The sequence below is a fragment of the Triticum urartu genome, chromosome 3A (genome assembly GCF_056163025.1).
Source record: "Triticum urartu cultivar PI428250 chromosome 3A, HENAU_Tu73, whole genome shotgun sequence".
Lineage (NCBI taxonomy): Eukaryota > Viridiplantae > Streptophyta > Magnoliopsida > Poales > Poaceae > Triticum > Triticum urartu.
In genome coordinates this window covers 491,554,450-491,567,276 of record NC_141875.1, presented here as the reverse complement: position 1 = coordinate 491,567,276, position 12,827 = coordinate 491,554,450, and the positions used below count along the sequence as shown (strand labels likewise).

The 12,827-nt window shown below is 47.4% G+C and overlaps 1 protein-coding gene and 1 pseudogene across 1 annotated transcript; one reads left to right on the top strand and one right to left on the bottom strand.

Moving 5' to 3' along the window:
• Positions 1 to 8,618: 8,618 nt before the first annotated feature.
• LOC147980228 (uncharacterized) lies at positions 8,619 to 9,334 on the top strand (annotated as a pseudogene).
• A 468-nt stretch (positions 9,335 to 9,802) lies between these two features.
• On the bottom strand, positions 9,803 to 12,295 carry LOC147980227 (aldehyde oxidase GLOX-like). The gene is made up of 3 exons (XM_087547441.1): positions 11,778 to 12,295; positions 11,539 to 11,699; positions 9,803 to 11,357 (listed from the first exon to the last, which is right to left on the bottom strand). The coding sequence occupies exons 1-3, from the start codon at positions 12,204 to 12,206 to the stop codon at positions 10,190 to 10,192; spliced, it is 1,758 nt and encodes a 585-aa protein (XP_087403567.1). The 5' UTR covers positions 12,207 to 12,295; the 3' UTR covers positions 9,803 to 10,189.
• Between the last annotated feature and the right edge of the window lie 532 nt (positions 12,296 to 12,827).

Genomic DNA, 12,827 nt, shown 5'->3' with positions numbered 1-12,827 from the left:
CTTAAGAACTGAAACAGCAGCAGGTGTCTGGCGATGCAGAAGGCGATGCAGTGGGGTTTCGGCGACGGGGTCGACGGAAGCCGGCCGGAACGGGTGGAACGGAGCGCGGGGAGACGCTTGAGTTCACATCCGGGAAGGGGAGGCGCGGATCAGAGCTCGAAGCAGAGGTGCGGTGCAACCTGTTCGAACAAGAGAGAGGGAGCTCGAGGTGAGGTGAGGAAGAGAGTAAATAGAGGGGAACGAGGGGGAGAGGGCCATGTGGGGGCTTGCTCACCCGCGGACCACGGTGGCCGGCGCTCCTGCGGTCCCGCATGGTCGAGGTGCTCTCCGACGGGTTCCTGTAGGCGACGGGGAGAGAGTCAGGCCAGGCATGGGCCAAGGAAAAAAAAGAGAGGAGGAAGGGAACGAGAGAAGCAGGACAAGGTGCCGGTGGGAGAAGGAGCGCGAGGGCGGAGGTCCTGGTCCTGTGGGTCGCCGGGATGCACCGGACGAGTGGCGGCGGTTCTGCTTGCGGGCGAGCTCCGGCTCGAGGGACACATGCACGACACCATGAGCGCGGTGGGGGAACATGGCCCGCTGGTTCAGTCGTGGCTGAACACTAGGAGGGAGATGGTTGGCTGCTGGAGGATTTGGATCTAGGAAGATCCCGAGGTGGAAGGAGAGACCAGGTGGAGTGGCGGCGCGGTGATGGAAAAGATGGGACATCTCCCTAAATTTTAGGGTTGGTATGTATATATAGCAGACGGGGGAAGTTTTAGGTGCGTCCGATCGTCATCGGACGGCTCTGGGTCAATTGGATAGTCAAAAGAAGAAACGAAAGAAGTATTGTGGTATTTTAGGGTTGATCCGGACTCAACTGTTATGACTGAGGGGGTCCGGTTAGGGGGTATCTCGTACCTCCGATCGCAATCAGACGATCGTGAATAAAATAGCTAGGGAGTCCAAATAGGAAAACGGTGACATTTTGTAGATGTTTGGGGATGATCCGGACACAACGGTGGCGACACCTCGGGTCGGGTCTGGGACAACTTTCGGACGCTCACGTGAGGGGTTCGATGCACTGTGCAGAGAGGGTTTCGGACCGTGCGGTCGCATCGGACAATTCTGGAAGCGAATAGGGGAAGGAGGATGGACTAGGTGGGCTGTGGCGAGACTGCGAGGGGGAGAAGAGAGAGAGAGGGCCCGGCATCTGTTTCCGAAGACCGAAAATGTCCGACGTTAGACCGGCTATATTGCCGCTATAGTTATCCGTTGGGGCGTCAAACGGACTCCGAACGCGATGAAACTTGGCAGGCGGTCTACTAACAACAAAACAACACCGCACGCCAACTTTCATCCCATTCTGAGAACATTTTCCGGCCACTCATAAAATACTATTTCGGACATGCCGCGGGCGCGTGCAAGTGTGGTTGGGCTCAGAACGGACACGGAAGGAACGGGGAGAATCCGGACGGGTGCAAGTTTTGAAAACATGATGATGCAATGCGGATGATGACATGATAAAATGCAACACGCAAGAAAATGACAAGGCAACAACAGCGAATAGCTGGACGACACCTGGCGCCACGGTCTCGGGGCGTTACACCATATTTCTCATATCCTTGAAAAATGGTCAGAATCCTTCTTCATAGAGTAAAAACTCCTAAAATTCAACATATGAAATCATGGCACATGAACTTCATTGATTTCATGAACTTATGACAATCTCTTTCATATCCATTACATGCCTCAACTCAACACCTCAATATAAAAGAAATGTTCCCACTACTACTATTATATTTCTTTTTAGCTCAACTATTCAGCACAAGTCTCCTTGTGATTGGGACAATCTCTGACAAAGTGCCCTGCTTCACTACAACGGAAACATATTACTTCTGACAAGTCTCGTGGCTTCCTTGTGATTACATAGCCTCCTTGGGTCCACGGCTTCCTTTTTGGGCAACCGCTGAAGTAGTGCCCTGAATCATTGCACCTGAAACATGTGATATGACTTAGGTCCTTCTTTGTAGAAATTGGGTTGTTCCTGGAATCCAATCTATTTCTCTTCTTGGACTTTTGCGTGCCAATCAGGGCTTCTATTTCCTGTGGGTCATACTCTACTTCCACTGTCGGGAATGCTACTAGATTCCCCTTCAAACAATTCTGGGAGATGTGTCCTTCTTCTCCACATGAATAGAAAGACTTGGTGCAGGGTTTAATTGGGTCTTCTTCGGGTGTGTCCTCCACCTCTTCCTTCATGACGGGTTCTTCTAAAATTTCTATGAGGGTTCCTTTCATTGCTTCTTTCTTCTGCTGGATGGTTTGTTGTACTATGGGGTAAATGTGACACTGAGCAGGGTAGTGGGTAGTCCCTTCACACAAGAAACAAGTAATCTGCCTAGTTGGGCATTTTTCAGCTTGGTGACTTTCTTCACAATGAGGTCATTCATCCTTGTGTTCTTTATGGTTGTGTCCTATTTCTCCATAGAGCTTGCATGCACAAGGTTTCTTCATATCATTTCCATAAGGCTTTAATTTCTGGGACACAAGCCGAGACTTTAGCAGAGTCAACTTAAATTCTTTCCAAGTGGTTACTCCTTGCCATCCATTGATGGTTTTGGTACATCCTCCACCAGGTAGCAGCACCTCTTTCAAAGCACTGAAGAGCATGATGGGCCATAACTTTTCCGGCTATAGTGTTATCCTTCATGTGATCTTCCATGTTCTGAATCCATCTGTCTGTCTCCAATTGACTTATTGGTCCCGAAAAGGTGAGTTCATCTCCAATCATCCTCTATTGGTTCCAAGGGTTTTGGGGTGAGATAAGAGAGATAGAGAGGAATACACACAATACAAACAATAGTTTTGAAGAGACAGATTTTGTTTTGTGGCTCCCGGAAAAACATCAAACAAATGACAACTCACAATCGTCGCATCTAACGTAAGTATATAACAGGGGTTTGGTATTCTTCTGATCCTGCTTGCTGATCTTCTCAAGTTCTTCTGCCAAGTCATTTTTGTTGACGCGCAGTCTCTCGTGACATCCTTTAATATTCTGGAGTTGCGTTCCAAACCTCTGGGTTTCAACCTCCTTGGCATGAACCATGGTCCTACTGTCCTTCAGTTCCTGACGAATCTCCGGTATCTCAAGGCTTTGCTCCTCCAGCTTGGCTACTTTCAGCTTCTGGGTCCTGAATTCTTCACGAAATGCTTCCTTGTCAAATACAGCTTCCTGAAGGTCCATCTTAAAATTCTTGATGTAATACTCCAGATCCTGGTGATACACCAGCTAGGTTAAAACTTCATATTTGGCTGATAGGTTCTCCATTAGCCCTTTTGTCATCCAATCCTTTCGAAGACATGCATGCTTAACTCAGCACGATGACAATAGCATAAGCGAGTGATAACATCATGGATAGTCGTGTTTATGCCCATGTCATTGCCATGGGCTATCATTCCATAGTTGATATCTCCTTCCTTAGGGTTTTCTTGACAAAAACTTTGAGTTTTAATGCTCCATGCTCCGGTCTTTCTCCGACACACCTTGATCTCAGGTATTGGCAGCTTCAATAGTCTGACAAGTTCCATAAGGGTAGCTTTCCTAGGTCATACCAATCTGGGAATTCTTCAGAGCCTTCAAATTCTTCGAGCCTTTGGAGTCTTCAACCGTTGTAGTTCTAATTATCCAGATGCACGGTAAAATTCTCTTTATTCCGAAGTGGTCTTAGTTGTCCGATATCTTATACTTCTTAGAGTGGTCTCATCAGTCGAATCTTTGTGTGGTCAAAAGGGGAAAGGGTATAGTCTAACTATGTGAGATGAGAGGAAATACTTGGTAAAGCTTAGAAAAGATGAGAGTTAAGGGATCTCTTTTGAAAATAAAGTTTTAGAGAAATATTTTCCTAAGGGCTTGCCAGTTTCTAGGGGTCATGTCCTACAGTCAACATGTGCTCTGATACCATCTTGTAGCGACCCGGCCTGAATGGATCGAAGTCTCTGTGCTTAAGTGTCATCCCTGGATCGGTATGCTGACACACACAGTACTCGAGGATTTATGACAGAGGTAAATCACATGTATAGAGTAACATAAATACTATTACCTCAATCCATATAGCGGAAGAAACAACAAAGCTGTGGAGTCCCGACAACACCAACGACAAAGTTAAGTGTAGACATCGTAACCCTAACGTATCACTTACTCGTCGTAAGAATCCTGCAACATGAGACGTTGCAGCCATGTAGGTCAGTACATTGAATGTACTGGCAATTTCACACCATAGAATAATAATGAAAATATCTATCTCTATATGCATATTTAGTTGGTGGAGGCTCTAAGTTCAAATTTTGCATAAAACTAGTTTTTCCCTACAACAAAGGAATAAATTTTATTTACTACTAAGTTAAATTACCCATATTGAGAAGGTAACCTCAACTCAATCCCAAAATCACCAAATCATTAATAACCCAACAATTTCATTAAATAGAGTGATGAGATCAACAAATAATTCACTTCTAGATACTCAAGATGTCCATAACCGGGGACACGACTAATCATGATTAGTTTTTACTCTCTGCAGAGGTTTGCACACTTTTCCCCACAAGACTCGATCTCCTCCATTGGATTCCACGCACTGCTTGATGTTTGAGAACCGGATGATCTAGACACAGTCTTTCCGAAGAGGTCCCCTTAACCGATAGATAGGCCGATACACCTACAATCCCCCTACATATGCTAGCCCATCATGGAAAGGTTTCCCACAACTTACTTTACTGTGCCAGAGCCCATAATGGCTTGTGGCTGCACACGGAAGTTTCTAGGCATGAATAATCTTATGATCCCTTTGAGCTTGGGTGGCATTCCATAGGGCGATCACACGGATACCCCGGGATCTCCTAGGACAACACTGGATTCCCTAGGTGCCCGCAACCAATCCACCCAGATGTGTATTAAAGTAGCCACCTTGAGTTTCCCTTAGTTATTAGCTCTCACAACTTGCATCATTCTCACATATCAATCCCGGTCTACGAGCATGGCTAAACAATATGAGCATAACGTATATTCCCGAGGTGATCAAAGGTATTATGTTCCTACCTCATCAACTACATAGCAATAACCACATGTTCCCAATCCTACTCATGCAATCTTTGAGGGTGTATCTAATGCAAGTAAAACTAGGTATAGGAAGAGTATGATCAAAGTGTGAACTTGCCTTGTACTGTTGATGAAGATTCTTCGCACTCATAATTCCTGCCAGTTCTACTCGTCACACTTCGATCAATCTATCGTAAGGAATCAATTATAACCACACATAAACAATCACTCAAAGACCCAAAAAAATGCAAAGGAAGATCGCAAAAACTCCAAAAGAACCGAATCAAATTATTTTGCAAGATCAAATTCTAATTTCGGTGAATAAGTGTGGTGATGGCTCAAGATGATAGATTACGTCTAGGGATTCAATTGCAATAAGGAATCAATTGAAAATGTGCTACCGTTTACAAGATATGATCAAATGAAGGTTCGAAGAGTTTGAAAGGTTCCAAAGTTGAAACTAATGATGCTACTGGATGTAGGAAGTCAATAGGAACATGTAGGAAGAAGAATTACTAGATTGGAAATAACGGATCAAAATATAGAAATAATTCAACATAGCATTAAATTCACTTAGAATGTTGTGTGATAACTCTTTGTGGACTAGCAGAGTAATCTGACTATGATCAAAATTATATGTTGGAAAGATGACACTAATTGTGCTATCGGAAAGATTACTTCAATACGAATCCGATGAAGTTGGGTTCATCGGAGACGAAGCTACGGGTAAAAATATGTGATCAAAAGAAGTTTGAATATGAATCTGAACAAATTTTGAAATTTGAAAGTTGCAAAAAGTTTATTTGATAGATTCACTAGGTAGGCGTTGGTTTTATCTAATTTGGATGACCGAGTAAAAAATTATGACTATTTGAAAAATCAGGGATAAGCTGTTTTACGGAAGAAAAATAGTCACAACGAAATTTTTTTAGGTCTAATGTATAAATACATAAACTAATTGATAATCTAATTATTCTACCTTACACTAGTCTAAAAATAATAAGTTATGAAAGTATATAAAAAACACGAAGAAAGATACCTTTATAAGATTGATAAAATACGAGTTTGAAGAGAAGAGACAACTTCCTGAAGTCCCGCCGAAGAGAAGAAATATATTTTTTATTTAGTGAATCTAGTGAAACCAAAATATTAATTTAATTCGAATCGGATAATTTTTGAAGGCTCTATGAGTTAATATTTATAGGTGGAAAAGAGACTTAGGAGTTAAATGCTAGACAATATGGAACTAAAAATATACATATGTAGATGCAATTGAAAAAGGTCATGCGCATGGGCTAAGAGTTCGGGCCGGCCGCGCGGGGCGGCAGTTTTTTTTAAAATATTTTTCTTTCCTGAAATTTTATTTTTTCAGAAAAAATAAAAATAATTGTAAACCTTGACGAAAATAAAAAGAGAAAAAAAAAATACGGGCCGGCCCGTCTACTATGCTGCACATGTGGGTGACAAATAATTATGAGCTGCACACACAGTTTTTATATAAAAACAGAAAGAAAAACTGAATAACGAAAATAAAATAAAATTTATATAGACATATTATATATCAAAATTTTCAAAAAAATATTTTCTAAAACATGACCATGTTTTCAGTGGCAAATAAATTCTACAAAAAATTAAATAAAGAAAACAATGTTGCTGGCTCATTTAAAAACCAAAAAAATATATTTTAAAATACCAAAATAATTTCAAATTTATATCTCTCCATTTTTATATTGTAGGGAATCATTTTACCCTATTTTCCATATATTTTATTTTTTGAAAAAAATAATTTAATAAGAACCAGATAACTCCAAATTGAAAGTGGCTTTCAAAATAATTTCAAAGGACTTTCAATTTCATTATTTGAAACTTCAAATTCTCTTTCTTAGCATTTGAAGAAGTCATTTTATCTTCTCTCATGAAAATCATTGAGTTGCATAAAGTTTCCGAATTTTAAATAGTTCCAAGTGGAATTTTAATCTTTTGAAAACCCTTTTCATATTTAAATGGAAGAAGTCATATCATATTCACTCTAGGGTTTTGTGATGAAATGAATTTTAATTCATGGAGATCATAAATGCAATGTGAAAGTTTGGGAAAGTCATTTCAATCCCTCTCATTCAACTTTCAAAAAGTTTCAAATTTCACTCAATTTCACACAAGCAACCACACCACAAGCAATCAATATTACTTCATTAATATAACATTCTAAAGTTTAAAATTTTGGGACGTTACACAAACCCGTAGATATACTGGTCGGGGTGGGCGTTTTGCGGGCCGCGGTAAATATTTTTACGGGCTGAGCGAGTATACGGACTCTGTTTTGACCAGAAAATTGGGCTGAGCATGTATGCTCGCCGGAATTTTGCGGGTTTGCCGATTTTGCGGGGTCCGCTAGAGATGCTCTAACGTCCACACGTGGGAGCTAAAGGTCTCGGCAATTCCCCATATTGGGCTAATTGTTATGGAATTTTCTATTTGACAGGTTTTAAAAATTTATTCGGTTTAGGAAGACGGAAAAAAAACATTCATGTTCACGCATATAAAAATCTATTGGATATCATATCCCATGGTAACATCTATTCAATTTGCTATCGGCAAAGTACGCATTTGAAAATAAGTTCACAACATATTTCAATATATTCAACGCTTATTTTTGTAAATTATGGTGCCATGACAGGCAAAGTACGCATTTAAGGTTGTTTAATGGGCCATGCAGCTCTACAGGAGTATCTTTTTTAGATGGACAGTGTTTACCATGGCCCATCAAACAAGATACATTTGTTATATTCACATAATTTGTTCATGGTATGAAAATATAAATATTCTTATACTTCAAAACAATTTTTTATGTATAATAAAAGTAATGTTCATATATATTAAAAGAAAATTATTGTAATATTTAATCTTGGATTTATGAAGAAATATAAATTTAAAAGTAATATTAAAAATATGCATGGATTTGTGAAAATAATAATAAAAGTAAAACACAGAACGGGGAATGTGAAAAATAAGAGCATCTCCAGCTGCGCCCCCAAGAAGACCTCTCACGCGATTTTTCGGACGCCGGCGCCAAAAAACGGCCCAGTCGTGCTTCTAAGGGCCCAGTTTTCGCCGGCTCGGGCCGAAATTGGTACCGGTGGACCTAACCTGAACCCGGCGCGCTGGGGGTCGCTCGGGGGCGCCGGACAAATCTTTTTTGGCGCGAAGAGCCGCGGACCAGCCGCGTCAGCGACTCGACTCTCTTCTCGCCGCTTCATCGTCCTCATCGCCTCGTTTCCCGCGGCGAATCAATGCCAAAGCTACGCGCGCTTCCGCGCCGGTCAGCCTCCATTGATGCCTCACGGGCGGCGCAGTGAAGGCCGGGCGACGCGCGTCCCCTCGGCCGCCACGCCATCAAGCCATGCGTAACGCGCCGGCCAAGCCTACCACGCGGCGCCTCCGCCTATATAAGCCGACCACCAGCGCGCCGGAGGCACGCACAGACACTCCACCGCCGACGCACCCATTTCTCCCCCCTTCCTCCTCTCGCCGTCTCCAGTTCAGAAGAATGGCCGAGCGCTTTCCAGGCGACGGCGCGGCGGCGGCTTCGGGCGCCGCCATCTTCACGAGGACAAGGCTCGCCTCCTTTTCGAGGCCGAGTACCCAGTCCCGCCGGATATGGGGGTGCCCGGGGCTTGGAGGATCAGTGCCGACGGCATGCCGGTGCCACCACCACCCACCGGGGCGGCCCGGCGTGCGGAGATCGCACGTATCCGCGCGTCCCTGCCGCGGGCGGCGAGGGAGGGGCCACGGTACGTCCCCGACAGCCCGCTCTGGGAGCCCTACTTCCGCCGCCATCACGCCGAGCAGCTCGAGGCCACCAACGGCGTCGTGCCCTCCGGCAGGCTCAACTCCGATGGCCGGCGCCGGTGGTGGGGCGTGCCCGGCCGCACATTGGAGGCCGTCCTCGAGTACATCGAGGGCGGCAACACGCTGCGCCTCGAGTATCCCGCTCCCCCGTCCTTCTCACGCCTCCGTGGAAACTCCTGGACGCCGAGGCGCATGGAGCGGCCCGGGGCGTCCTCCTCCTCGTCCGGCCGCTCGTCGGGCTCTCCCTGCCTCCGCCCTGTCAAGCCGGAGCCCCAGGACACGCCTGTCAGCGCGCACACCCGCAGCTCCGGCGTCCGCATTGGTGACTCCGCTCCCCCCCCCCCCACACCGGCCGCTTCGTCCTTGTCGAACCCAAACCGGAGCCCGGCCTCCCCGCGGAGTACGAGGAGATAGCCCGGCGCGGCTTCTCCGATGGGGACGCCCTGCGGTGGGCGCGGGACGACTACCTCCGGACGGAGATGACCCGGCAGGGCGTGCCCGTGCCCCTAGGTCGTCAATTTGACCAACCTAATACAAGTCATATATTACAAAAAATATACCAATATAAACTTCAAATGTTCTATTTTCAAACCGCATAACTTTTGTGTTATATAGTTTATATTAAGGTGATAAAATTGGCAACCTAGATATACGTATAGGACTTGTAAACTGAAACGGAGGCAGTAGATAGTTTTTTCTAATCAAATCGAAGACCTAAAAATCTGTGCCTGATTAATGTTTCCATTCGTTGGAGAAGTCAAGTTGTGTTTTTATTCCCCGCCTAGTATCTCTGAGGTTTTGGGTTTATGTACTGCATATGCGCAAAAAAATCTGAGTATAGTAAAGAAACAAATGAAACTTGAATGCTAGTGACACCATGTCTGCTATAAGTGGAGAATTGTTCATATTGCTCTCCACAACCAATACAAGAGTTACGAAATCAAAAACAGAAAGAATTGATTTCACGTACATTTCACTCTGCGTTCTTCCGCTTTACAAGACTAAGCACACTACAAAGTTGCAGGTTGGATCGATTAACCTTTTCGATCCAAGTCTCTAGTGTAAATATATATTTGTGCACTAGTAAGTACATTTGGAGAGACCATATATACCATGAAGAGATGAGATTCATATGGGTGGTGTGGACTGCCTACGCCCCATGGAAATCTTCTGCTTGGCGGACCGCGGGCATGCTGTTACTCTATATGCATATCGTCGTGCCAGTCGCCATCCGAGGAACAGCATGCATGCACCCGGAGAGTCAGCTCATCAGGGGTGTATCTTCACCCAAGCGGCTTTGCTCGGCACCCCCTTGACCAGAACGAACACGAAGTAGTAGCCTGGCGGCGCGAGGGTCGGCTTCGACGGCGTCTGGGCCGTGATCTTGTACCTGTTCCCTTCTGGCTTGAACGCGGTGACCTGCAGTACCAGCAGCCGCTGGTTCTGCGAGAAGCCGTGTGTGGTGAACGGCGGCGCGTACATGGTCACCTTCATGTCGGCGTCGGTCACGGCTGGCCCGGGCGACGTGAACCTGAGTGTGAGCTTGTCCCCGTACTTCACCCCGTTCGCTGGGACCGACGCCATGTCGATCTCCGGCCTGGTGGCGGCAAGCTCCGGGGCGAGGTACGGCGGGTTGAACCGCTCGACGCGCACCTCCGTCGGGAAGTCGACGCCAGAGAAGTTGTAGGCCGAGTTGGTGTTGCCGCCGGCCACGAGCACGGTGGCGTCGGGCAGCACCGCGCTGCTGGAGTGGTACATGCGTGGGATGTTGGACGCGGCCAGGGCGCGGAACCGCGCGCCCCGTCGTTTCCGCGGAGAGTAGAGAAGCGGGGTCAGCACCGGTTCCCGGGCGAAAACCCACCCCGAGCAGCCCTGGGCCGCGCCGTTGAGCAGCAGGAGGTCTCCGGTGGGCAGTATGAGCATGTCGCCCATCACGCGGCCCACTGGCATGAAGTCGATCGCCCACCGCGCCCCGGGCTTAGACGGGTTGATGCGCGCGCAGTCCCGGAGCGCGTGCGGGAACTTGTTGACCTCGCCGAGCTTGAAGGCTTCCTTGGGGGCGCCGCCGCAGACTATCACCTCCGCGCTCAGCCTCTCGCCGCGGCGGAGGTCGAGGGGAAGGAGAGCGGACATGCCGGAGGCAGGGTAGTTCCGTGCACCGCCGTTGAGCTTCGGGAGCTCGCGGAGGACCTGCCCGTTCTGGGGGTCGAAAATGATGGAGCGGTCGTTGGCGAAGAGGAAGATGGTCCCCTCCGGGAGGAGGTGGACGAAGGGGTACAGGTTGTTCTCCACGTCATCGGTCGTTTGTTGAAGAAGCGGGAGGGGAGTGAATTGGGTGTTCAACTGGCCGGCGGCCGGGACGAACTCGTAGCTGAACGATCGCCGCCCGCCGACCACGATGAAGCGGCCGTCTGGGAGCACCTGCTGCGTTGCGTACCTGCGAGCTCATGCATGCAGAAACCAGTTGTAAATTCCTTCTTGATCATATCTGTTATACTACTGTCAATTAGTACGTATTACTTAATTCCACATATGAAAATTGGTTGATTAATATAACTAGCTAAATCATGAAGCACGACTCTACTCATTAGCTAGCTAGACTATGTACGTAGGAGTACCATCTTCCTTCGGCCAAGGTATTGGGGAACTCGACCCAGTCGGCATTTCCTTGTGGGTTCAGGCGTCTCACAACCTTCACCCCTTCGAAGTAGCCGCCCGTTTGCACCAGCATGCCGTCCACGTCGAACGCTCCCGACGAGCACCACGTATCAGTTAAGATCTGCAGGCACGCTCCCGATGAACAGCGTGCACGCGAGAAGCAAATCGGCGCGGCGAACAGTCAGCCAAGCAAACCAACCTTGAGAGGCCGGACCGCGCCAGTGTTGTAGTCGAACTCCACGGCGTGCGCCGAGCAGTCCATGCCGCCCGGCGGGTCGCTCCGGGGGTCGACGCGGCAGTTCCCTGCCGGCAGCTGCATGAGCGACGGCCCCGTCGTGGTCGTGTCGAACATGACGGCCTTGCCATGCCGCATCACGGCCATGTGCATCGCGGACACGCCCGCGTTCTCGGTCAGGATGTTCCACAAACCGGCGAATCCCCCGGCATTGTCCACGGGGAGCACCACCCTGTCCATGTTTGCCTTGGTGGGCGGGGACCTGTTCGGCACCCTCAAGAGTCCCACCTGCTGGCCCTGCGCCACCCCGACCACGGCGAGGGCGAGTAGCGCCGCGGCGAGGGCGCCAGGGCGGAGGAGCGGCGCCATTGTGAGAGAGAAGATGCTCCTCATTCTTCCTTCCTACGATCTTGTGGAGAATGGAATGGTGCACCCTCCCTTCCCTTTGTGACCATTGTGTCGTCGCGAGCTTATAATTCTATACAGCGGGCGTGCCTTGTTTGGGTTGGGAGATTGGAGAAGCACGAGGAGCGCTCGTTCAAATATAGAAATTTCTGAACGGTGGCCGTGGTTCGCGCCAAAACCAGGAAAGAACAGAGGGCTTCTCTTTTACGCAGGTGAACCTACAGCACTGCACGTGCTTGGTTTATTCTGGGAGCCCCGGACATGATTAAGATCATGGATAGAGTATGTTTTCATATGCACGTGGTAATTTGTTTCTTCAACTATACGATTATCGCAATTGTTCGAGGAAGAGATATTTTCTTCATATTTGTTTTTTAGAAAAGGAGGAAGATCCCCGGCCTGTGCATCTGGTCGATGCATGCAACCACTTTATTAATTATTCATAAAAGACCTTATAAAAATACAATAGTAAGTCTGAAGCCACCGTCTAGACAATATCTGTCGCTACTCCTATCCAGTTGATGAAAGAATACTGATAGTCCGGGCCTAATACCACATACCTCGCCACCAAGCATAACATCTAAGGCCTGAGACCCCAACCAAGCCACT

Excerpts from the sequence above, each read along its gene's own strand:
- LOC147980227 (XM_087547441.1), bottom strand. The coding sequence starts at position 12,206 with ATGAGGAGCATCTTCTCTCTCACAATGGCGCCGCTCCTCCGCCCTGGC. Across the intron at positions 11,700-11,777 it reads GCGCGGTCCGGCCTCTCAAG|ATCTTAACTGATACGTGGTG; the intron begins GTTGGTTTGCTT and ends GCGTGCCTGCAG. Across the intron at positions 11,358-11,538 it reads ACCTTGGCCGAAGGAAGATG|GTACGCAACGCAGCAGGTGC; the intron begins GTACTCCTACGT and ends ATGAGCTCGCAG.